We start from the raw sequence: 26078 nt of genomic DNA, 5'->3' as shown, positions 1-26078 counted from the left end.
CATCCGCCTGCTCAGCGGAGAGATCCCCCACTGACCAGGTGGATTCCGCTTCACAGGGCTGAGAAATGTCAGCTGTTAGAGCCACAAAGGGGTGGACAGCTTTTTATTAATTTTGTGATCTTGGACCGGGAGGTCTACCAAGCTCATATACAGTGCCTTGAAAAAGTATTCATACCCCTTAAAATTTTCCGCATTTTGTCATGTTACAACCAAAAACGTAAATGTATTTTATGTGATAGACCAACATAAAGTGCAACATAATTGTGAAGTTGAAGGAAAATGATAAATGGTTTTCAAAATGTTTTACAAATACATATGTGAAAAGTGTAGCGTGCATTTGTATTCAGCCCTATTTTACTCTGATACCCCTAACTAAAATCTAGTGGAACCAATTGCCTTCAGAAGTCACCTAATTCGTAAATAGAGTCCACCTGTGTGTAATTTAATCCCAGTATAAATACCGCTGTTCTGTGAAGCCCTCAGAGGTTTGTTAGAGAACCTTTGTAAACAAACAGCATCATGAAGGCCAAGGAACACACCAGACAGGTCAGGGATAAAGTTGTGGAGAAGTTTAAAGCAGGGTTAGGTTATAAAAAAATATCCCAAGCTTTGAACATCTCACAGAGCCCTGTTCAATCCATCATCCGAAAATGGAAAGAGTATGGCACAACTGCAAATCTACCAAGACATGGCCGTCCACCTAAACTGACAGGCCTGGCAAGGAGAACATTAATCAGAGAAGAAGCCAAGAGGCCCATGGTAAGTCGAGGAGCTGCAAAAATCCACAGCTCAGGTGGGAGAATCTGTCCAAAGGACAGCTATTAGTTGTGCACTCCACAAATCTGGCCTTTATGGAAGAGCGGCAAGAAGAAAGCCATTGTTGAAAGAAAGCCATAAGAATTCCTGCTTGCAGTTTGCGAAAAGCCATGTGGGGACACAGCAAACATGTGGAAGAAGGTGCTCTGGTCAGATGAGTCCAAAATTGAACTTTTTGTCCTAACACTGCACATCACCCTGAACACACCATCCCCACTGCGAAATATGGTGGTGGCAGCATCATGTTGTGGGGATGTTATTCTTCAGCAGGGACAGGGAAGCTGGCCAGAGTTGTTGAGAAGTTTGAGTTTGGGCTGAACAAGTTTGGGGTGGAGGAACTTGACTGGCCTGCACAGAGCCCTGACCTCAAACCGATAGATCACCTTTGGGATGCGTTAGAGCGGAGACTGCGAACCAGGCCTTCCCGTCCAACATCAGTGCCTGACCTCACAAATGCACTTCTGGAAGAATGGTCAAACATTCCCATAGACACACTTCTAAACCTTGTGGGCAGCCTTCCCAGAAGAGTTAAAGCTGTTATATATGTTCAAAATGTATAATGTGCTAATATTAACCTCCCAATATAACACGGTGTGATCTCTTAATGATTAATCAGTGAATCCTGTGCAAAATAATCAAATGGAGCCTATTATAAATAACATAACATCCTTCACCATAACAAAATCCCATAACTAAATATCAATGTGATAATAAATTATTGAACACAATTAAAAAGAGAAAAATAAAGATAAGATATATTAATGTGATGAACCACAGTGCACAGGTACCTCAATAGGACAGCATACTGCTGTGAAAAAATATAACGTCTTTGGTGATTTGATGAATATAGACAGGTTTCAATGAGTAATCCCCAGTGATAGCTGGCTTGCTACTTTTGAGCAGAATAAATCGCATATAGTAAGGTCAGTTGCATACAGCTAACAGCTGGGATCTCCTCACACGCCAACAGTGTACACACAGCACTGCTCGTCACTGGCTCCTCCCGACCAGTTTCATCACTAGACACATGACTTTTTGAAATCAAAGGATGTTATGTTATTTATAATAGGCTCCATTTGATTATTTTGCACAGGATTCACTGATTAATCATTAAGAGATCACACCGTGTTATATTGGGAGGTTAATATTAGCACATTTATACATTTTGAATATATACAACACTTTTTGTGTGATATCAGTTCACTTACACAATAATTGCAGCTATATTATTTGGTCATCTTCTAGTATTTGTCACTTATTTATTTATTTACTAGTTCATATCAGCGCTTTAGTATATTTTTTTACCTTAAAGCTGTTATAGCTGCAAAGGGTGGGCCAACTCAATATTGAACCCTACGGACTAAGACTGGGATGCTATTAAAGTTCATGTACGTGTAAAGGCAGGCGGTCCAATACTTTTGACAGTATACAGCGGGTAAAATAGACATTAAAGGATGTGAGTGAACGTCTCTCTAAGGTGATGGTAAACCTCCTCTTAGACAGTTGCCACCAGAACAAGTGTCCCCATTGGAGGATTTCCCCGCGATTACTTTTCTAGGGATTTTTCTTCCATTTTAGTTCAGGAACAGCAGTGACCAGAAACAAATGAGGAAATCTGACTAATGAGGACATATGCAGCAATACCAACCTGACAGCAACTAGAAAAGGATGTCTACCTAGGATTGTAGATACTCCTACACATCTACATTGCATGATGATAAAGTACCTGAAGGGCAAGATTTTACAATATCCTCGGGTTTTCATCTATGGAAAGGTGTCTTGGGACTCTTGTTTTTTTTTTTCCAAACCTTGTTGGCTTTGTGATCTCATGTAAATGATATATGTTATGTTATTGCGCTGTATTGCATTAATTCTGTCCTTGCATCCTTTCTCAAAAAATAAAGAATTTAAAGAAAAGAAAAACTGAGAGGGAAAATGGCTTTAGATACACTTATCCCAGATCTACAACCAAGCCTGCCTGACTTAAATCAATGTGACTGAGATTCTATTTTAGCAGTTACGAATCAGACAGCTTTTTCATTTAATCTTGGCAGCACAGATATGTCAATGAGCAGTCAGAATATTGATAGTACTGATCATTTTGTCCTGGTCAGTCATAATTACTATATTACTAGATGGTAAGAGAAGGTTCTATGGATATAGTACTTTATAAGACCTATTCCGTTTTGTTTTTTTTTCATGTGAAAGAATTAAACTATCTGTCCGTGACTAAGGATGAGCTCCGGTGTGTTCGCAAGCTGCACGTGCAGAGCCCGCCAGGAAGTCGGCAATGCGCTGCGCTAATCACAGGCAGTGAGACATTTCCCGATCTCTGCAGCCGCACATTGGGAAATGTCTCACTGCTTGTGATTAGCGCTGTGCAGTGCCGAGTTGCTGGCGGGCTCGGCACGTGCAGCATGCAAACACGCCGGAGCTCATCCTTATCCGTGACCCATTTGGGGAGAATTTCCCCTCACTTCCTGTCTCCTTGATGCTCATACAAGAATTGTGGGCTGGAGTTGTTAATGGGACAGGAAGGTATAGACAAGTGTTTCTCAATCTTTTTTCAGTCAAGGCATCCTTTAAAATTCCACACAATCTCGAGGCACCCCATTCTAAAATGTAAGAAACTATACTAATAGTTTTGCATAATGTAGCAACAGCCACATGCATAGGGCACCCAACATTAGCAATGATTTATTCTTCCAAAGCAAATACATCTTTGCACACTGGTACTGATAAGTATTCCAATGTTTCTCTTCTCCATCACTCAGCTAATGTGACCCTGGTGGTAACGGAAAAACAGGAAGAAACCCCCTAGGGTGGACTTTTTAGGCACACTTAGTTAAAAGTATAAATATTTTAGAGTAGTTTAGTAGAAAATAGTTTTTTAAACATATTGGATAAAATACCTATGAAAATAGAATGTATTGTCAATTCATAACATTATCACCATATCCTAAAATGACAAAAAAAATCCTCATGCAGCCAACGCGTTTCAGAGTACAGCTATCTCCTCCTTCAGGGGAACAGTAAGTATCTAACAGTGAAAGTACATTGTGAGTAGCAATTATAGGATTTGCAGATACTTACATCTACTTTTGGGTGAAGTGGGGAATTAACATTCCATCATATTAAATTTTAAAACAGAAAAAAGAACATCAAACTGGTGGTAACGGAGAGAGGCAGGTGCCCGACATCCTCCCTATCGACCGATGACATCATTGGTTGTTAGGACACTGGCGGCTGGAAGACTGTAATAGTGCACAATGAAAACCTGTGGCTTTGTGTAATCAATAGGCAGGCTTGATCCACCTGCTGGCTTGTATATCATTTTTTGGGCAATTTCTAGGTATTTTGCCAAGACTCCCCTGAAGACACCTTAACCACTTGATATCCGCGCTATAGCCGAATGACGGCTACAGCGCGGACCTGAATTCCTGGGAGGCCGTCATATGACGGCCTCCCCTGTGCACGCGCTCCGCGTGCCGTGATCACCGAGTCACTGAGACTCGGGTGATCACCAATCCAAGTAAGGGGCCGGTCCCGGCCCCTTACTATGTGATCAGCTGTCAGCCAATGACAGCTGATCACATGATCAAAATAAAAGCTCTGTGATCGTTTTTTTTTTCTCCTCGTGCTGACAGTGCGAGGAGAAAAAAAAGCCGATCACCGACTCACCAGCAAGGGACATCAGTCCCGAAGGGGAGGAGGCAATAATGCCTCAATTGTGCCTCAATTGTGCCACCAGTACCCCCTGCCAGTGCCACCTTACATTGCCTCATCACAGTTCCCACAGTGCCCACCAGTGCCACGTATCAATGCCCATATGTGCCACCTATCAATGCCTACAAGCGCCATCTATCAATGCCCACCATTGCCACCTAACAATGCCCACCAGCGGTGCCAATCAGTGCCACCTAGCAGTGTTGCAGATCAATGTACCAGATCAGTGCCCATCACTGCCACCCATCAGTGCCCATCACTGCAACCTATCAGTGCCCATTGGTGCCGCCTCATCAGCGTACATCAATGAAGGAGAAAAATTACCCTTTTTAAAATTTTATAACAAAATATAAAAAAAAAAAAAAAAATGTTTAAATTCGGTCTATTTAAATTTTTTTAACAAAAAATAAAAAAAACGCAGATGTGATCAAATGCCACCAAAAGAAAGCTCTATTTGTGGGGGAAAAAATGATAAAAATTTCATTTGGGTACAGTGTTGTATGACCGCGCAATTGTCATTCAAAGTGCATCAGCGCTGAAAGCTGAAAATTGGTCTGGATAGTAGGGGGGGTATAAGTGCCCTGTAAGCAAGTGGTTAAGGCACCCTGGTGGAAAAAGGCTGTTATAGACAATAACAAAAACTCTAAAAGAAAAAGTTTTTGATTTTGTCGCTGTCCCAATAGGGACAAAGACAGAAATAAAACCCTGCCTGAGATTTTAAACCTTCCCTGGTCTTTGCTCTGTTCAAAATGATATGAAAAGTATTGGACTGAGAAGGGATATTATATAGTTGTTGGGGGGGGGGGGGGGGGGGGGCTCTGTTTGTCTAATTCTCTGCATTCTGACCATGAATCAGTTCAAATGTGGATTGCTTTAATCCCGTTTTAATAAAGAACAGTTATATCTGTTAATATGTTTTCTTTTGTAAAATATATTTTTGTGCTTTATTACGGTGCTTCTTGCCTTTAAAATCCGTAAAAAAATAGATGCAGACTTTTTTTCTGCACATTAATTTTGTTGTATATTTCTAAAGTGTAGCATCACTTTCAGCTTACCTTTATTTTTTTAAATATATTTTATTTTTCTGTTTTAGCTGCAGCAAGCTGCTGAAGTGTCTCAGATGAGAGGAGCACGGGTGGTGTCCCCTGAAGATCTCCTCTTCCTGATGCGTAAAGATAAGGTATTTTTGATGGAACTTTACTGATAAACACATCTATTTGTTTAGCTATCCTTTTTTGTTTTCTGTGTGATTACAGTCCACATTGTTTCAAGTGTAATTGTGGAGAAGCCTAAATAATTGAAAAGAAAAGATCTTTAGACAGGCATGATGCTTGCTGCTTTCTATGTGGCCGCTATAGCATCTGGCAATAACTGCATGTCGAAAATCCAGCATGCTGGTTGTTCATTCAGCCTGCCTGTAGATGGCTGGTTGTAATCTCGGCCGATTCCTGATAAACCTGCCTAGATTCGAACCATCTATGGCCGGCTTAAGAATTTGTAACATCACGCAAGTATTTGAAAATGTGATAAGAAGCTCTTCTGGTGCTGGAAGCACATATACTCGCCCTCTAAGGTTAAAGTGGTTATAAAGGCAGAAGGTTTTGTATCTTAATGCATTCTATGCATTAAGATAAAATACCTTCTGTGTGCAGCAGCCCCCCTAATACTTACCTGAGCCCCGTCTCGATCCAGCGATGTGCCTCAGCCATCTGGGACTCTCCCTTCTCATTGGCTGGGACACAGCAGGGGTGCCCACTGCTGTCAATCAAAGTCAGATAGCCAATGGGGGGGGCCTTGTCTTCATGTCTGAATTTATACACAGAGCTGCGGCTCAGCTCGGGTGCCCCCATAGCAAGCTGCTTGCTGTGGGGGCACTCAAGGGGGGGGAGGGGGGAGGGGGGAGGAGCACCAGAGTGGGACCTGAGAAGGGGAGGATCTGGGCTGCTCTGTGCAAAATCACTGCTCAGTGCAGGTAAGTATAACATGTATGTTATTTTTATAGAAAAACAAAATGAGACTCTACAGTCACTTTAAAACCACTCTCCACTGAGGGTCAACCAGAGCTCATGGAGTTGAGGTGACAGCAAGCCTTTTATTATATCCTAGAGCCACTAAGAAAGTTAGCTGATCTCTTCATCTCTACTTTATCAGAACAATTAAATAAAACATTGGGAAAAACGTTTCAATCTGCTTGACAACTGTTGTGCTAAATGCTATCGATAGATATTATCATTTTGAGGTGCATTTTTCAGTTTTTCTCATTTTCACAACAAAATTTGGTGTTGTGTAATTATCTATGCCTTTTGGCTTTGCAGTGGTTCATTTTCAATTGATCTTCCAGTGACAGGCATCACCTGGGCAACAAAGTGGGAGGAAATGACCCGGTGGAGACACCTCTTTAGGTGACAGCTGTCAAAGTGAGATTTTCTCCAACATTTTGGGAAATTCGGTATTGCTCACTGTTATGTTAGCAGGACAGGAAGTAAGAGGAAAAGCTGGAGTGACAGAAAGCTAAAAAAAGTATTGTGATTCTGTCCCTTCCTCACACAATCCTACCTCTTTCCCTATATTGTGGCACTTCAAGTGGAGAGATACACTCTGACTTCAAGGCCTTGGTCAAGCGCTTCCTTACACAGGGAAGCCAGAGCTACCACTTTAACGTTAAGTGCAGCCAGGCAGCCATTCTTACGAAAGCCAGCAGCTTGACACGAGAGATCTCTTTAGCTGTCTATAAGGGTGGTGTTCTGACCCCCCGTCAGGGCTGGGCTCCTGCTATTTACAAACAGCTCTTTTCTTTCAGTACACAGGGTCTGCTCAGCTGTTGGTTAATTACCAGCCACTCTCGTTGTTTACACAGTGACTCACCTGGCTTCCAATACCTGCCCCATTACTCTAGCTTACAGCCAGCCCCTATTTGCTATTTAAACAGCTTTGGTCATTTCCTCTGTGCCCTTGCGTGATCTATGACCTCCAGTGTGTTCCTGTGTATGAATTGGCCTGGCTGACTTCTCTTCCGATACCTATTCCTGTTTTTGCTCCTTACTACGCTGACTTTTGGCTTCCTGACCCCGGCTCGCCTGATTACCTGCTCTGGCATCCAAACCCTGGCTTCAGTTTTTGACTATGTTCCTGAACTGTTACTTTTTGCTATTTTATTAAAGGTGTGCTTTTAACTGCATTTTCTGTATTTGCTTGGTGTATGGTTCCTGCCACTGTAAGGGGGGCACTCTTCCAGTTGATTCCCAATGAATTGGCTCCCTGCAAGCTAGAAATTATTGTAAGGGTTCCTCTGAGATAAAAAGGTTTAGGAAGGTCGTCAGAATACACTGATCAGTGTTTCCGGCTGTCAGGAAAAACCTGACAGGCTGGTTGTTTCGAAGTCGATTGGTAGATTGACTTCTGTAAAACCAGCCTGACCATAAAATTTGACTGGTACCTGCTGAACCCGCTAAATTTCAATCCATGAATGGCCAACCTTAATTTTAAGGTTAGACTTGGTATTTATGGTATTACATTTTTGGAACACGTTTAAAGTTTAACTGTTAGGGGGAAGGTGAAGGCCTCATTTTAGAGAGTAGCTTAAACCTTGGCTCAAGATTTGAATCCCCCCCTACCACCACACATTTTTGAAAATTTATTTAGACATCCCTTTTTTCCTGCAGTTGTCTGGATGGTTTGATGACCTTCCTCCTATCCTACAATGATGGTGAGCAGTCCTTACTCCTGGGCAGCTTATGTAATATTGTGTGAGCACCGTTCTGTCCATGAGTACTATGAGCCCATGTGGGAATGATGGACACACCGTCCATGGCAGCCTTGGCTCTCAGGATATGGGTTCACTGGTTGTCATTCAACCCGAAAGAGGACCATTGCTGGATCACAGACCAGTGAGTCTGTTGGAACAGCGCAAAAAAGGAGGGTAAGTATAGCAGTGTAAGCAGCATTTTTTATACTTATTACTGCTGGCCTTTAAATAAAGTTTCAGGTGAGAACATGGGAGGTTTAAGTGTTAAGGCGTGTATTAGTGTCAGTGATAGTTTAAATGTTGATGATTTTTATTTTTAATCCCCTAAAAAGCTCTGAGCTGACCTTTCTGACACTAAAACAAACATATCAAGTATTAAAGTGTTACTAAACCCAGGACTTGGCATTCACTATATCTGGTCTCCCACAATACACAGAACATGGAAATGAAATTATTTTAGTAAATATAAACTGCTAAATACCCTTTTTCATCAGCAGTATATAGCAGTCCTGTGACTTCTGTTAGTTCCTGATAAAGCTTGTAGGAGGTGTTTTCATACTGCACTTAACTGTCCTATCAGAATTCAGGACCCCTGACCCTCTGTCTGGACAGTGCTGATTTGCCCTGTGCTGATCACATGCACTCTCCCAAGAAAAAAAAAAAAAACTTTTGCAATACACACCAAAGTGAGCATGTGCAGCCTGACTCCAAAGGCTCTGTGTTATCCGGACATGTTCTGGAGTCAGTGGAAGAAGAGGAGGATCTGTGCATACAAGATCAAGCATACTTTTTAAACAATGCAGAGGATTAACCCCTTAGGTTCCACAGTGAGCATGAGCATAGCAAGCATGCTTTACTGCATATACAGACTGATTTTACTGTTGTGGGTCTAGTAACACTTTAAAGATGAATGCAGCAGCTTTACCATTTTCCTTTCTGGAAAGAAATCGTATCTTGGCTGATTAGACTCATTGCAGTCACTGTTTTCCCCTTGTTCTACAGAAAAAGCTAAAACGGTTACTGAAATACATGGTGTTCCGGGACTACAAATCCAAAGTCCTGAAGGCAGTAGATGAAGAAGATATTGAAGGTAAGTTTTCTTTTTAGTACTCTATTGACACATTAAGCTAAAAAGGAAACACAATAGTTTTTCAGTACTGTAGATTCAGTCACATTTAGCTGGACTTGTTCTGTAATGTTGAATTTATAGCTTCTTCAAGCCACCTTTTCAGTTCAAATGAGCATTTGGAAGATTCCCCAGCATTCGTACAGACACCTTTATCCAATCATCATGGAATGTGTTAAGACAGATGTTGATTGTCCAAAAGGTGTATGGTGTGAAACTTATGGAATCACCCTTTTCTAGTTACATAATCCTATCTTTGTATATTGGAGGATTAACACCCATGCAGACTCCACACCAAGGATGGGATTATGTACTAATCTAGAACAGGGTGGTTCCACAACTTTCACACCTTCCATTCTGTTCTTGTACAATCAACATCTGCCTTTCCATGGTGACTGGATGAAGGGGTATGTGCTACCTGTGTGAATATACACCAATCAGCCATAACATTATGACCACCCACCATAAAATTACCACACACATAATATTGAATAGCTCCCACTTTTGCCACCAAAACAGCCCTGACCTATCTAGCAATAATTCCACTAGACCTCTGAAGGTATGCTGTGGTATCTGGCACCAAGCCGACAGTAGCAGATTGCTGCCTCTGCCGGTTTGCTTTCTTCCCATAGTGCATCCTGGTCCCGTCTCTTCCCACGGAAATAACACACATGCACCCGGCCATCCGCATGATGTAAAAAAACATGATTCATTAGCTCAGGTAACCTTATTCCATTGCTCTGTGGTCCAGTTCTGATGCTCACGTGCCCATTGTAGGTGCCCTTGGCTGTGGACATAGGTCAGCATGGGCACGCTGACTGGTCTGTGGTTACGCAGCCCCATGCACAACAATCTGCGATGCACTGTGTGTTCTGACACCTTTCTACCAGAACCAGTATTAACTTTTTCAGCAATTTGAGCTACAGTAGCTCTTTTATTGGATCAGACTTCATGGGTTCGCTTTCGATCCCCATGTTTATAAATATTGGCCGTCCAGGACCCTGTTGCTGGTTTGTCATTTTTCCTTGCTTGGACCACTTTTGGTAGGTCCTGACCACTGCAGACTGGGAACATCCCTGCAGTTTTAGAGTTGCTCTCACTTAGTTATCTAGCCATTACAATTTAGCCCTTATCAAAGTTCCTCAAATCCTAATGCTTGCCCATTTTTTTCTGCTTTCAACACATCAGCTTCAGAGACAACATAGAGTGAGTACTGTACATGGATTGAAAACTGGCTGCAGGGGGCGAGTTCAGAGGGTGGTGATAAATGGGGAGTACTCAGAATGGTCCGGGTGGAAAGTGGGGTCCCCCAGGGTTCTGTGCTGGGACCAATCCTATTTAATTTATTCATAAACAACCTGGAGAATGGGATAAACAACTCAATCTCTGTATTTGCAGACGATACTAAGCTAAACATGGCAATAACTTCTCTGCAGGATGTGGAAACCTTGCAAGAAGATGGGAAACAAATGAATTGGGTGGGCAACTACATGACAAATGAGGTTTCATGTAGAAAAATGTAAAATAATGCATTTGGGTGGCAAAAATATGTATGCAATCTACTCACTAGGGGGAAAACCTCTGGGGGAATCTAGGATGGAAAGGGGTCCTAGTAGATGATAGGGTCAGCAATGGCATGCAATGCCAAGCTGCTGCAAGCAAAGCAAACAGAATATTGGCATGCATTAAAAAGGGGATCAACTCCAGAGATAAAACGATAATTCTCCCACTCTACAAGACTCTGGTCCGGCCGCGCCTGGAGTATGCCGTCCCGTTCTGGGCACCAGTCCTCAGGAAGGATGTGCTGGAACTGGAGAGAGTCCAGAGAAGGGCAACAAAACTAATAAAGGGACTGGAGGACCTTAGTTATGAAGAAAGGTTACGAGCACTGAACTTATTTTCTCTGGAGAAGAGACGCTTGAGAGGGGGATATGATTTCAATTTACAAATACCATACTGGTGACCCCACAATAGGGTTAAAACTTTTCTACGAAAGGGAATTTAATAAGATATGCGGCCATTCACTAAAATTAGAAGAAAAGCTGTTGAACCTTAAACTGTGTAGAGGGTTATTTACTGTAAGAGCGGTAAGGATGTGGAATTCTCTTCCACAGGCAGTGGTTTCAGCAGGGAGCATCGATAATTTAAAAAAACTATTAGATAAGCACTTGAACGACCGCAACATACAGGGATATACAATGTAATACACATAGGTTGGACTTGATGGTCTTTTTTCAACCTCGCCTACTATGGAACTATGTAACTATGTTCACTTGATGCCTAATATATCCCACCCACTTTAAGGTGCCATTGTAACAGGATAGTCAGTGTTATTTACTTTACCAGTCAGTGGTCAAAATGTTATGGTTGGTGTAAAATGCTGGGGTATTTTACTGACATCCATTATAAGGTGGCTTGGATAAGCTATGAAATGTCATCAACATTACAGAACAAGTCCAATTGTACGTGACTAAATACTACAGATATAGAAGAGGCCAATCATTGCTGTCAGCTGACTCCAATTATGACTCCAATAACTCACAGCTAAAGGGAACTGGAGAGGCCTTCTTCCTATAGCTCCTCTGATCTGTTTGTATATTTATTCTCATATTATTAAAAGTTCAAATCAATATTATAAATGTTACCGTCCAGAAATCATAATTGTATGACCCCTGTCTTTGAACGCATTGAATCAACCTAGTATGGGAGATCAACAATAACAATCATTTTTATTTTTTGTTACCACAAAATGCATATCCTTCAACCACTTGCCGCCCGCCCACCGTCAAATGACGGAGAGACGGTGCGGCTCTCTTTCTGGGTGGACGTCATATGATGGTGCGCCCATGGCATGACCCCGATCTCTGTAAAGTGATCGGCTGTGTCCAATCACAGCCGGTCACATGTAAATGCAGGAAGTGCCTGTAATCGGCTCTCATCGACTCACACTGACAGAATGTGTGGTGAGGAGAGCCATTTAGAGGCATCTCCTCGCAGTGGACATCAGAACAGGTAATCGGGGCACTGATCATCAGTGCCCTGATTACAAAAAAGCGCAATCAGTGCCCACCAATGCCAGCAATCGGTGCCCATTAGCGATGCCAGTCTGTGCTGGCTTTCAGTGCTGCCCACCGATGCCCATCAGTAACGCTCATCAGTGCTGCCTAGCAGTGCCGCCTAGTAGTGCGAATCAGTGCCACCTATCAGTGCCCATAAGTGCGGATCAAATACCACCAAAAGAAAGCTCTATTTGTGGGAACAAAATTATAAAAGTTATATGTGTACAGTGTTGCATGACCACGCAATTGTCATTCAAAGAGTGACAGCGCTGAAAAATGGCCTGGGCAGCAAGGGGGTGAAAGTGCCCTGTATTGAGGTAGTTAAAGAACTTCAGGCGAGCAGTGAAACTGCTTTACCTGCCAAAGAGTTTATTTTGTTCAACCATTTTTGTGGTTCAAGCTTTGACTTTCATTAAAGCAGCAGCACAGCTTGGCAAACTCACCCCCCATACCCCTGAATAAATATTTAAAGAGTAGCATCACACTTAAGCGATCATTCTCCTGCTCTCTATTTTCAGCATATTTCCGGAAGCACAGCCTGACTTATAATGCCAGTAGACCAGCTTTTCTATTTTTACCCTAAAGGAACCTTTGAAATAATTTTTAGGTCTCGGGGAACCCCTACTAAAACCCAACTCATTGGGAAAAATCCCCTTACATTGGTGGTCAGTGGGAAGAATGTGCCCCTTACAGTGGTGATCAGTTTGCATCATCAAATGGAAGGTCAGTCAGCCAAAGCTCAAGGAACCCCTAGCAACCTCTGGAGGAACCCTGGTTGAGAATAACTGCAAACGACAAATCTGCTGTGCTGCATCTCCCCCCAGACCACCCCTCCCCCCCATTGGCTCCCGCTGCTGTCAATCAAATCCAGTGACACAGAGGCAGTGCCGAGTCCTGCTGTCTGTGTCAATGGATGCAGTAGCGGGACTCGTGTCCGCACGGGTGCCCCTAAGGAAAGTGGCTTTCTGTAGGCGCACCCGATGAAGAGGAGTGGGCCTGGAGCGCCAGCAGGGCACCCCAGAAGAAGAGGATTGGGGCTGCTCTGTGCAAAACGATTGCACAGAGCAGGTTAGTATAGACATGTTTGTTATTTTTATTTTAAAAACAAGCAAGGGTTTACAACCCCTTTTAACGTACTTACACTAGTTCAATTTCAATGTGCAGTTAAATAATATGTAGCTGAATAAAGTACCATTTGGCCTTCAAATTAAAAAAAGGGACTACGTGCAATTATTCAGTCAAGTTTAAAAATCTTTTTAGTATTTTATTTCTTTGCCAATATGAAGAATTTTTGTTTTTTTTCGCTCTTTAAAGTAGAAGAGACAGAAAGGATCTACCATTTGGTAGGCTGGTTGTAAGACAGATACACACACCATGCTTGTTATGAGGGAGCTGTTTCCTTTCATGGATGTTTTCTTAAACTGGGACTGATTAAGCCAGTAATTGATTTCAGCGTGTGTAATTTCAGTGTGGTGACAATGGGCAGAAGGGGTAGCTTTGAAGCTGATCACAGAGGACAGCTGCTTGTGCATTATGCAGGAATCCTGCAGCACAGTCTACACAGACATCGGCACAGAGAGGTGTTCCATGTGTGTTTCCATGCCAGAGTCCGTGCCAACAGAATGGCTCATGAAGTGTAATAATTTCCTTTATGGTTCACTGATTATTCAGCTTTCTGTGGTTGCAAATGAAATAAAATGCCAGTACATCTCTTTCATTCATAACCTGCTCTGGAAGAATGATACCAAGTAACTGGTTACTATAGTCAACACTGATGCTTTTAAACATTTCCAAATCAAGTTCTTAATTCTTAAAGCATGTTTAAACCCATAAAAAAAAAGTAAAATATTGGATACAGTAAATTAGACATGGTGCCTCAATTAGTTTCCTTTTTTTAAGCTTATTTCACTTTATTTTCACCTGGTGATCCTGCAAGTGTACACACTTCTGTCCTAGGGCAGTGGTCTCCAAAAGGTGGCCCAGGAGCCAGATGCGGCCCTTTACTTGCCTTTGTCTGGCCCTTGAAGCATTATTCCTGCCACTGACATCAACAATTGGGCACTATTCCTCCCACTGACACCAACGATAGGGCACTGTGTACTCCCACTGGGTACGGTCCCCCCCCCCAAAGTCTGAAGGACAGTGAACTTGCCCTTTATTTAGAAAGCATGGAGACCCCTTGTCCTAGAATGATGACCCTTTCTATAGAAAAAGCAACATTGCCACCCTAAGCTGCTCTCCTGACTTGGTTTATAAAGCCCTCCCATCTCCTCGTCTCATTACATACAGGGGAGTTGTTTAGTAGTTCATAGAAGATAGCTGAGAAAGCTGATAATATTGTTTAACCACTTTAAAACTGGGACATATCTGCCATTTTTTACAAGTAAAAATCTTTTTCTTTTTTTTTTGCTAGAAAATTACTTACAACCCCCAAAAATATACAGTACTGTGCAAAAGTTTTAGGCAGGTGTGAAAAAATATGTCACACTTTTTAGATATTTATTTGTAAAAAAAAAAAATTGATCATTTTCCTTCCACTTCATAATTATGTGTCACTTTGTGTTGGTCTGTCACATAAAACCCCAATAAAATACATTTACGTTTTTGGTTGTAACATGACAAAATGTGGAAAATTTCAAGGGGTATGAATACTTTTTCAAGGCACTGTAAATGGCCGTCTTAGAAATAATTGCAGGGCCGTAGAGGTCTTCTTCATCAAGTCGTGTTGAATTATATAAAATAGCACTCTTAGGTTTGTCACACATGCCCTGATGATAATTTGAAGCCCTTTCATGCACTAAATAAATTAAATAAACTCTGAACTCATGCAGAAATGGAAGAAACACACTAACTACAGTTATGTGTTCATTAAAAAATGTATAATGTATTTTCATTCAACTATTTAAAGTCGGAAAATGTAAGTGGTTGTTGAGCCACTGAGTGTTCTTTCTACAATTCCCTAGTAAATAATGTCCCCAGTGTATGTGTTTTTTTTTTCTAAATAAGCTGTTGTATACCTTATTTTATAGCGGCACCCACGTGACTGGCCGCCTCTCTCCTCTCTTAATCTGACAGCTACAGCCAGGAGGAGGAGAGAGGCAGATGGTCACGTGAGTGCCGAGTGGTGTTATGAAACAGGAACACAGTGGACTATTTTTAAAAAAACACATACACTGGGAACATTATTTAATGTAGAGGGGGATTGTAGAAAGAACACTGAGTTATGATAGCAGCAGGAGGGGAAGGCTGAGGAGCGGACAGAGCTGACAGGCAGGTAGTGGAGGGGGAGAGGACCGAGGCATGTTAACTGACCACAGCCATGATAAACCGTGGTCAGTTTATTTTTTTTTTAGGGTAACAAACACTTTCCTGCTAGATCACTCCAGGCTGGCCCCTTTTGCAGATATATATGGCTATGTAAAAGATTACAAATAAATGCATATACAGTGGAACCTTGAAATACGAACCTAATCTGTTCCAGGAGAATGCTTGTAATCCAAAGCACTCGCATATCAAAGCAATTTTCCCCATAGAGGTCAATGGAAACGAAGATAATTCGTTCCGCATTGACTTCTATTACATACAATACCGCAGTCCACCCAAAAAAAAAAAAAAAATTATATAAAAAGGCTCCTAAAAATGTGAAAAAAAAATTGAAAGAAAAAAAAAATTTTACTTACCAGAAATGGCTGTTGCTAGGCAGATCATCCTAATCTGCCACTTCCTATTCCGCGGTAGTCTTCATTCTTCTCCTCCTCACGTTGTCTTCTGGGGAATGGGGTGCGCTGGGACCTGTGTGTGTCCCAGAACACAGCCGGGCCATTCACAAAGCATTGCGCGACTCGTGCATGCGCAGTAGGGAAAGGGCAGTGAAGCTGCAAGGCTCCACTGCCTGTTTCCCTTCGAATGGTGGAGCCGGGAACCAATCCGATGGACATATCGGCCTCGGGCGGCCGACATCGCGGGCACCCTGGACAGGTAAGTGTGCTTATTAAAAGTCAGCAGCTACAGTGTTTGTAGCTGCTGACTTTAAAAAAAAAAAATTTCAGCTGGAACACCGCTTTAACTCGGAAAGGCTCAGAAACAATCAGGAACTGAGTATTTCTGAGTCATTCCGAGTATTTCCGAACGGCTCTGAACCGCTCCGAGTGTCCCCGGCGCCCCCCCCCTGCACCTCTGGCCAAATGCGGCACTGCACCACCCATTAGCTTGAATTCTGCTCGTTTTACAAGACAACACTCGTAAACCGAGTCAGAATTTAAAAAAAAAAGTTGCTCATATTTCAAAAAGTTTGTTAAACGCGTTAACTTGTAAACCAAGGTTCCACTGTACTGTTTAAAATCCAGTAATACACTGTTTTACCCTGCTCTGCACATGCTCAGTAGCTCTCCATATTTAGGCACTGCTGAATTTGTAGAGCCCAATCTGCTTACAGCTTTAAAGCAGAATTAAACCCTCCTATCCTTTACAGCCAAGGAAGCTGCTTCTGTTTGATCTTCAACTGCCATGGAGCTGTACATGTGATCAGAAATGACACCAACCATTTGATGGTTTGACAGTTTGGTTGAAGACACAAGCAAATGTAACAGTTAGCAATCCCAGCATTGCAGGAATGTAACTGTTTTTTGAAACCGGTAAATTGATGGTTTTGTTCTGTTTTATTATAGTGTATGTTCCTTGCTAAAGAATATTATTTTTTATCAAGTTGTTATGGGTAAAGTTCTAAGTACAGATTTCTGTACAGTAACAATCAGAAGAACTTAGAGAGCAGCATCACTATAGGCCAAAATGGTGTGTCGAACTACTTATGAGATAAGAAGAACTGTTCTGAAGGAAGGAGTACAAATGATTCATTGTGCTTCTGCTGTCCCTTCCCCGTCCAATCACATGATGGGATGCAGCAGAGAGAAGGCAGGTCACCAACCTGGTTTTGTTGTGCATGTCTCAGGACTGGCTAGGCAGAAATACAAAAACCTTGTGCAGGTAAAACTGCTCCCATACACAGTATGTATTCAATGGTAAATTTAGCCATTTGCCTTGAGTTGAGCTTTAAAAGATCTGGAAAAGTGTGGCGTTTATTACACGTTTTACTTTATGTACTGGTTGGAGGATATTTTGGGGCTTGTTCCTCTGGCAGCCAGAGTTCCAAAAGCTACCCAACCAGTGGGCCCACTTACGTCCAAGTTTCTGTACTGAATGTGTCGATCTGTATCCTTTTCACAGTAACAGCACTTTTATTTAGTCTGTAATGTTCTGTCTGCTTCTATGCACAATTTGAATCTGGAATGTCATGAGCTGGATAAGTGCGTTTTAATAACATCTTCACCTCTGCTGGACCTACTATTATATGGCAGCTCTGATGAGAAACATCAGTAGCTTTTCAGGGCTTGCCATATTCCCTTTTCCATCTTACGGTCTGTGTGCAGATTTAAAACACCTGAAATAATAACTTTCAGGAAAGAGAAGCGTATTTTTGGAAGACATTATGCAGTAATTAACATAACTTAGAAGGTTTTTAAATATATGTTATTCGCACAGTTTTGACTATCTTGAAAGGAATGTTCTCATTTTATTTTTCAACCATTCCATATTTCTGTTTCAAATGTTCGCATGTTGCCCTTAACATTCTCCTGTTCCTCCTTGTAGTTTGCCATTGCTTGTAATCTAGATTTGAAAGGGGGTTTCCAGGCTAAATAAATGTTGGGACCCTGTTTTTTGTATAGTAATGCTGAAGACCTGCCATACATTCCCCCCTTATAAATATACATTCAGCCAGTGTGGAAAAACATATGTACTGAAGCTTAAATACAGAAAAGAGAAACTGGTGAAAACCATTTCGAATTGAACTTATCCCTTGTGACCTTTTTTCAACCAATTGTGATTGGAGATCCCTGTAAACTCACTTATTCAGGGAAGCCTATCCCGCACCCACCTAACAACTGTCCCCGTGCCACCCCCTTCAAATTATTCCCCGCATCTATTACCTTTTGTACCACCACCCCCTCCCTTTAGAATGTAAGCTGTATGAGTAGGGCCCTCCTGTCCCTTGAACTGTACTGTAATTGTGCTGTTCCCCCTCTACATTGTAAAGCGCTGTGTAAACTGTTGGCGCTATATAAATCGTGTATAATAATCATAATAATTGTGATTAAGCTTTTGGAAGCATGTTCATCTTAAGAGATACTGAATTTTATTTGATATAATTCCTTAAAACCAAATCTTCTTGTAAGATGCCATAAGGGCTTTAAGCAAGCCAGTAACCAGGGGCGGCTTGTGCATTGTGGGCACACGGCGCCACCCCCCCTAACACCACCCCTGCCCCCTCTATCCATGTTCCCGGCGCCTTTCAGGATGCTGGGCGCATGAATTCCTATGACGGTAATGGCGATCAACCCCGATCTGTGATGCTGAGCTGTATACTCTGTCCTGTGATGCTGAGCTGTATACTCTGTCCTGTGATGCTGAGCTGTATACTCTGCCCTGTGATGCTGAGCTGTATACTCTGCCCTGTGATGCTGAGCTGTATACTCCTGACACTATGGGTGGGAGCAAGTGGAATACAGGGGATGGAGTGGGTGGATTCTGTAAGGGGAGGGGCTTATGATAAGTGGGATGGGTCAAAAAGGAAGGGCGGGGTCTGGCGCCAACCCATCCTAAAACTTCATCTGCCGCCACTGCCTGTCACAGCAGTTTAAAGTGTATCTATAGCCAAACCCCCAATCAGTTATTTTTTTACTGTTCCATTTGGGAGATTTCCCTTCACTTCCTGTCTCTGTCCTGGAAGCACAACAGTGACAAAGACAAAGGAAATCTTTAAGGCCTCATTCACACCTCAGGGTTTTGTAGCGCAAAGCTCCAAAATGCTGGAGGAGAAAAATCAATGAATCTCTATGGAGATGATTCACATCTCCACTCCAAGTTGCCTGAAGCCAAATGCCTGAAGTTCAAAAAAGTTGTGAACTTTTTTTTGTAGCTCAAATTGGGCAGATGTGCGTGTTTTTGGTGCATTTTTATTCAGATAGGAATGAATGGAAACACGCGTTTTTGTGCGCAATTCCCGCATTTTGTGGACAATTTTCTGCTCAAATAAAAAAAATGTATAAAAATGAAAAAATAGTAATAATATCTGAATAAATAAATGTTAAATACACAAATAATTAAAAATCATCATAAATAAATGATAAATAAAATAATATGTAATAATAAATAAAAAATAATTAACCCCTAACACTTAAATTAAATGTAATTAATTAATAATATTAAACTCCCAAACAAAAAAGAAATCATTATTATTAATAATAATAATAATAATAATAATAATATAATGATAATGATGATAATATATTTTTTTATTATTATGCTTATTTATTTTGTGTTAGGGTATTTAGTTATTTAATTTTTTGTTATTTTTTTTGTAATGGTTAGGGGTTATTTATTTATTACATAGTATTCATATTTTTTACTGTATTATTTATATGATTATTTTTATTTATTTAGTTATATATTTTACATTTATTTCTCCATTTATTATTATTCGTAGTAAAAGTAGTTGTTGTATTAATACCCTAACAAAAAAAGGAATAACCCTAACCCCAAATGCTAACCCCTAACCTTAACTCTAAACCCTTACCCTAACAAAAAATAGATAATTATAACAGAAAAGCAATAAAAGCTGACGGAAAAGCTGAAAAGCCTTCCAACAAATGATGCAACAGATGATAGTTTTCTCTATTGGCTAATAAAAAAAAGCCAAAGCTCAAAAATGCTGTATAAAAATATGTAAATCGCCCATAAAAATGCGCCAAAATCGCGTATAAAAACACCAGATAAACACTCAAAGACCCAAGGCTCAGGTGCAAATGCAGCTTAAAAAAATGAAGGAACCTTACACTGATACACAGAAGGATAGGGATATGTCTACGGAGGCCAGAAAATCTCCCAGGTGAAGGAAAGCAATTTCTGATTGGGTAGATTATATGCAAAATGTTTGAATCCAAACAAATCTGTTGAGAATTTTATAGATCTGGTAATCTAGTATGGGGTGGATGTCTCCTTTCGCTTTCAGGACAGTGAATAGGTTGGACTAAGAACTCTGAAACCTCTCTTCCTCATGGAGACCATGGCACCATGGTTATGACCTCTTTGGAGAGGAGCTGCTCTAGAGCAGCTTTAGGTCCACCGGTCTTTGTACAGATGTTGGCGTGTATGACAACATGAAGCATGGTGGAAGCAGGGACTGAAATTCTAGTTTGTAGCTCCTAGAGGCAGTGCTCTGAAACCCTTACATCTGAAATGACCCCTTTTAAATAGTTGCCATTGCAACAGATATCCCCATTAGAACTTTTCCCTTCACCTCCTATTGTGGTGACAGCTGTAAAATTGTATGTTTCCCATCACTTCAGTCACTGTGAGAGTGGTCACAAGGATAAATAGAGTGGGTGAATCTTCCCAGCAGACACACAGACAAAAATAAAAACCTTTTGGACGAACCTCACCGATCTGCTCACTGCTACAGTCTGTGGCTATATTTTACAAGTTTTTTTTTACATTTTACTTTAAAATACGCAAAAGGAAATTTGTTGTGATAGCCCTTAATGATAACTGTAATTTAGGTAATAGTCACAAGTTTATACAGTATTTGGAAACTTGTTTCAATTGTCTAGGTATATTAAAGTGACCCTGTCACCACAGCGTCATTTATAAGAGATGGCCAATCCTGTAGCGAAGCCCATCTATACTTAACCTTCCAGCAGTCCATGTCTTGAAATGCTGCTGCTTCACTGTTTTCTAGCTACTGCAGGTATTTGACCCCTCTTACCACTGCATTTTTTTTTTTTTGCACTATAAAAAAAGGGCGACAATTTAGAAAAAAATAACTACCGTATTTATCAGGGTATAACACGCACCCTAATTTTAAGAGGGATATTTCAGGGGAAAAAAATATTTTTAAATAAACAACTTTGAATTAAAATAAGGGTCAGTGCCCATCAATGCAGCCTGTTTAGTGCCCATCTGCAGCCTCCTCATCTCCCATCAATGCAGCCTGAACAATCCCTGTCTGCAGCCTGATCATTGGCCATCCATCTGCAGCACATCTCATCAATGCAGCTTGATCAACGCCCATCTGCAGCACATCTCATAAATGCAGCCTGATCAATGCCCATCTGTAGCACATCTCATCAATGCAGCCTGATCAATGCCCCTTTTTAGCCTCAGTGCTCATCTACAGCCTCACCATCCATGCAGCCTGGACAGTGCAGGAAATCACTGAGCCGTCATCTCCTGTTTACTCGGCTCTTAGTCGGCTCTCTCACACACACAGTCCCGACTCCACCATCAGCATTGGACCAGCTCCTGTGATAGACAGAACTCTGGTCCAATGCCAGCGGCAGAGGTGGGACTGTGTGTGTGACGTGGGAGCTGAGTGAGAGCCGAGTTAGAGCTGAGTAAACAGGAGATGATGTCTCGTGAATTCCGGCAGCATTCGTCCCCCTCCTTCCCCTCCGAGGTACGCTGTCGGCGTATAACATGCACCCGTGATTTGCCCCCTATTTTCAGAGGAAAAAAGTGCGTGTTATACGCCGGTAAATACAGTATTTGTTACTTTCTGCAATAAAACACATCCAATAAAAAAAATTTTAAAAATCGAATTCATAAATTTAGGCCAATTTGTATTCTGCTACATGTTTTTGGTATATAAAAAAAAAAAAGATAATAAGCTTGAATTGATTTATGGTTTATGCAAACATTATAGCGTCTACAAACTATGGGATATATTTATGAAATTTTTTTTATTTCTCTTTTTTATGCTAGTAATGGCGGTGATCAGCAACTTATAGCGGAACTCCAATATTGTAGCGGACAATCGGACACTGACACTTTTGACACTTTTTGGGAACTGGTGCAACTAATACAGTAAAAATATGTCACTGTACTGATGACACTGGCTAGGTAGGAGTTAAACATCTTGGGCGATCAAGAGGTTAAATGTGTGCCTAGTCAATGTTTGTGTATTAACAGTGTGTTGCTTTTACTAAGGTAAGAGACGGATTCTAGTCCATGCTTTGCAGGAACACAGAATCCATCCCTTACTCCCTGTCAGAATAGGGCTGTGCCTTGTTTACATAGGCAGATTCCCCGTTCAATGTACTATACTGACGACCGGCGGGTGCCAGAAGACATTGAGTGTCTGGCACCCACAGATCGGCTTCTGCTATGAATGATCACAGCAGAAGCGACCTGCAGGTGGTATGCGCGTGACCCCCTACAGGCATAAGTCTGGAATCACGTATATATACATGATGCGCTGCACAACTGCCGCCTTGTAGCAGTAAAACTGCGATAGGGCGGTCAACAAGTAGGCATAGATGGGCTTCTTTTACATGGCCGGCCTTCTTTTATAAGTGGTCACAGGGTCATTTTTAACTGAAATAAGGCATTAAAGAAATGCTTTTATCCCTTAACTGTGATTCAGCAACTTCTGTGTTACAGTAGATTGGCCACAATAAGGAATCTATAAATTGCCCAGTAAAAATGTCTATCAGTATCTCGTAAGAATGCCAAAAAGTAGCTTGATGGCTAAAGGAGAATAAGCATGCATTATGCATGCCACAGAAGGGGTGCCCATGCATGGCTCTGTGACGATGCCCATGTACAGTATGCCCAGTAAATAAACCACATTTATACATTTGGCCTTTAACCTTACCAATTCTGTTGCCTTCATTAGCTTATAACCATAAACACGTCCATGTTTCAAATGCCCAAATAATAAAACCTGGGATGGAAGTTTGAAAATGCATTTATCAGTAGCATAAAATTGTTTTAATAGACTGACTTTTACTTAAAAACTAGGAAGTAAATGACTTTTAAAAGACACCAAATTGCATTAAAATTGCAGAGTTTATACATAGCATAAAATATATAGAGCTCTGATTATCCTGTCCTGACTGTTGAGCATTGCCATTCATTACAGAGGCTGCCTATCACAGTGGCACACAAGAAAAAATATTCAGGAGACAGGCCTACCTGGTGACTATAGGAGGGAATAGCCGACCGCCATCAGACTGTCATTGTTTCAGGCGTGCTTGGAAATGTCATGACAAATTTATATATTTTTTATGTAGCACCAAATTCACTTTAAGGATGACTGCTATAGAGGTATAATGTTTGAGGTTCTATCATTCAATGACAAAAGAGCATTTTTCTGTTTATACATGGTTGGCAAATCTCACATTTTCACATTGGCCTACCCACTTGCTTTACCAGTTTCCCAGTATCTAGTATTCCTTCCATCATGCACTTCTATTTTTCCTTGACAGATGTATCTTAAGTGTGTCAAGGTGCCAACACAGATATAGCATTGTTCATATTTTTCTGCTTTCCTCTTGTATGTAGAGAAGTTGGCTGCCAACAGTAATGCAAATAAACGTCAGAAACTAGCCCAGGATTTCCTAAACTCCATTGACCAGACCGGAGAGCTGCTAGCACTAATGGAGGATGACGACATTGATGAAGTTAAGCAGGAACGTATGGAGGTACATTTAATTTTTTTTTCTACAGTCTATGAAAATATATGTCCTCTATGCTAAATCTAGTATAGAGAATATAGATGTTCTAACTTGTTGATTCCCAAGTTTTGGATGTTTACCCTTTAGGTAAAGTGAGAAATGTACTGTATAAGATGACCAATCAGGTAGACACCAAACATACCTATTCTACAAGGTTTGGATGGCTGATGGGACACATTAGACCTCCTAGAAGATCTACAGTATATCATATTATGGATCTATCAAATCGTAATTTCAATCTTTTAAGTAATATTGTGGGTAAAGGGAAAGAATCATCCCCCCTTTAAAATTATCACATATTGTTGCTTTGCAGCCTGAAATGAAGACAGACACATTTTTTTTTTCGTTTTATCCAGCTGTATTTACTAGTGCAGCTTATAATATCCAAGTGAAAGATAAAACACCAACATGTCAGAAGAAATAAAAAGAAAATCAAAAACAGAATCACTGAGTTGGAAAAAGGACCACATTTTGTTTTAATTGCAGCCTTTAGTCTGTTGGGATATGTATCTACGAACTTTGCACATCTAGACTTTGCAATATTTGCCCACTCCTCTTTGCAGAAATGCTCAAGTTCAGTTCAATTTGATGGTGAACGTTTGTGGACTGCAGTCTTCAAGTCAGTCCACAGATTTTCAATGAGGTTTCAGTCAGGGCTCTGACTAGGCTGTGCAAGGACATTACCCATTTTCTCCTTCAACCACGGTGTGGTCATTTTAAATGTGTGCTTTGGGTCATTGTCTTGTTGGGAGGTAAACCTTTTTCCCATTGACAACTTTCTGGCAGAGATTTGGCAACAGATTTCCCTCAAGAATTTGATGGTATTTTGCCCCATCCATTTTTCTTCTATCCTGACAAGTGCTCCAGTCCCTGCTGCAGAGAAACATCCCCATAACAGGATATTACCACCTCCATGTTTTACTGTAGGAATAGTATTATTTGGATGGTGAGCTGTATTGGATTTCCGCCAGAGATATTGTTTGGTGTTGAGGCCAAATAATTCAATTTTAGTTTCATATGACCACCTTAAACACACAAGAGTCTGAGGCCACATGGAAAAGGGTGTTATGTTCAGATGAGACTAAAATTTAATTATTTGGCCTCAACACCAAAAGGTGTTGTAAAGGGCTCCTGTCTTCCCTCTATTTCTTTTTTGTTTGTTCCTACTATCAATGTTCTTTTTCCTCTTTGTGGGTTATTGAATGGCAAAATGTAATTTATTACTAAAGAATAATAAAGCTATGCACCTAGGCCATGGTAAAGGCATTGCCTCCTTACAGGAGGGTAAAAACAAAGCTTTAGATGGACTTGGAAATACAGGTTAACATTAAAGTGTATATAAAGCCTAAATTTTAGTATACAGTGTGTTTGTGTGTATATGTATATGTGTATTATATATATCTATATATATATCTATATAAGGGAATCGGTAAACATCTGTTGGCACCATTTTTGCTGTCTGTATCCCATTGAGGAGCGTTTCATGTTTCTCAGGAAAGGAGAGAAAATGTACTTTTAGACAGTAGTTATTGGGACATGTGTCTTATTGGAAGTCAACTCCACTAACCTCTTGGTCTGGTGACAGCTGTACATATTTGTATTTCTCATGACTTTCTGTCTAACTGACAATTGTCGCCAGGGCTAACAGCCTGGTTGAATCTCCCAACAGGGACAACAGAGAACAATAAAACAAAAGTTTCAACACTTATATATTCTAACCAAACCTACAAAGTTTTGGCTAAGCAACATCACCCAATGCAAGATGACCACCAAAAAAAAATCTATAAATAATGGATAACAAATAAATAATAAAGGTAGCATCTTGAATATGTAGTGGTGAAGGTGATTTGGGGTGGGCACAAGAGCAGGCAACTAAATTATTAATCTGAAACTTTTCTTCTGATTGATGTTATATACAGTAAGTTGGCATATCCCATGACTAAATAAACAAAAAAATTTAATATGTTTTATTATATCCAAGGTCAATATAAACATTTAGCAAATTAACTTTTTTCCTAAGTGATGAAGAAAGGAAAAGG

At 40.9% G+C, this 26078-nt stretch overlaps 1 protein-coding gene across 3 annotated transcripts in view; it reads left to right on the top strand.

Annotated features, from left to right (window-relative positions):
• Positions 1-26078, top strand: part of SUPT3H (SPT3 homolog, SAGA and STAGA complex component) — a 727450-nt gene that overhangs the window by 472318 nt on the left and 229054 nt on the right. For all 3 annotated transcript variants that reach the window (XM_073625237.1, XM_073625238.1, XM_073625239.1), the window contains 3 exons: positions 5636-5722; positions 9290-9377; positions 23867-24006. In XM_073625237.1, coding sequence (XP_073481338.1) covers positions 5636-5722; positions 9290-9377; positions 23867-24006 — 315 coding nt within the window. The remainder of the gene's footprint in view (positions 1-5635; positions 5723-9289; positions 9378-23866; positions 24007-26078) is intronic.

The sequence above is a fragment of the Aquarana catesbeiana genome, linkage group LG04, assembly GCF_042186555.1.
Source record: "Aquarana catesbeiana isolate 2022-GZ linkage group LG04, ASM4218655v1, whole genome shotgun sequence".
Lineage (NCBI taxonomy): Eukaryota > Metazoa > Chordata > Amphibia > Anura > Ranidae > Aquarana > Aquarana catesbeiana.
This window is presented reverse-complemented; position numbering and strand designations above follow the sequence as displayed.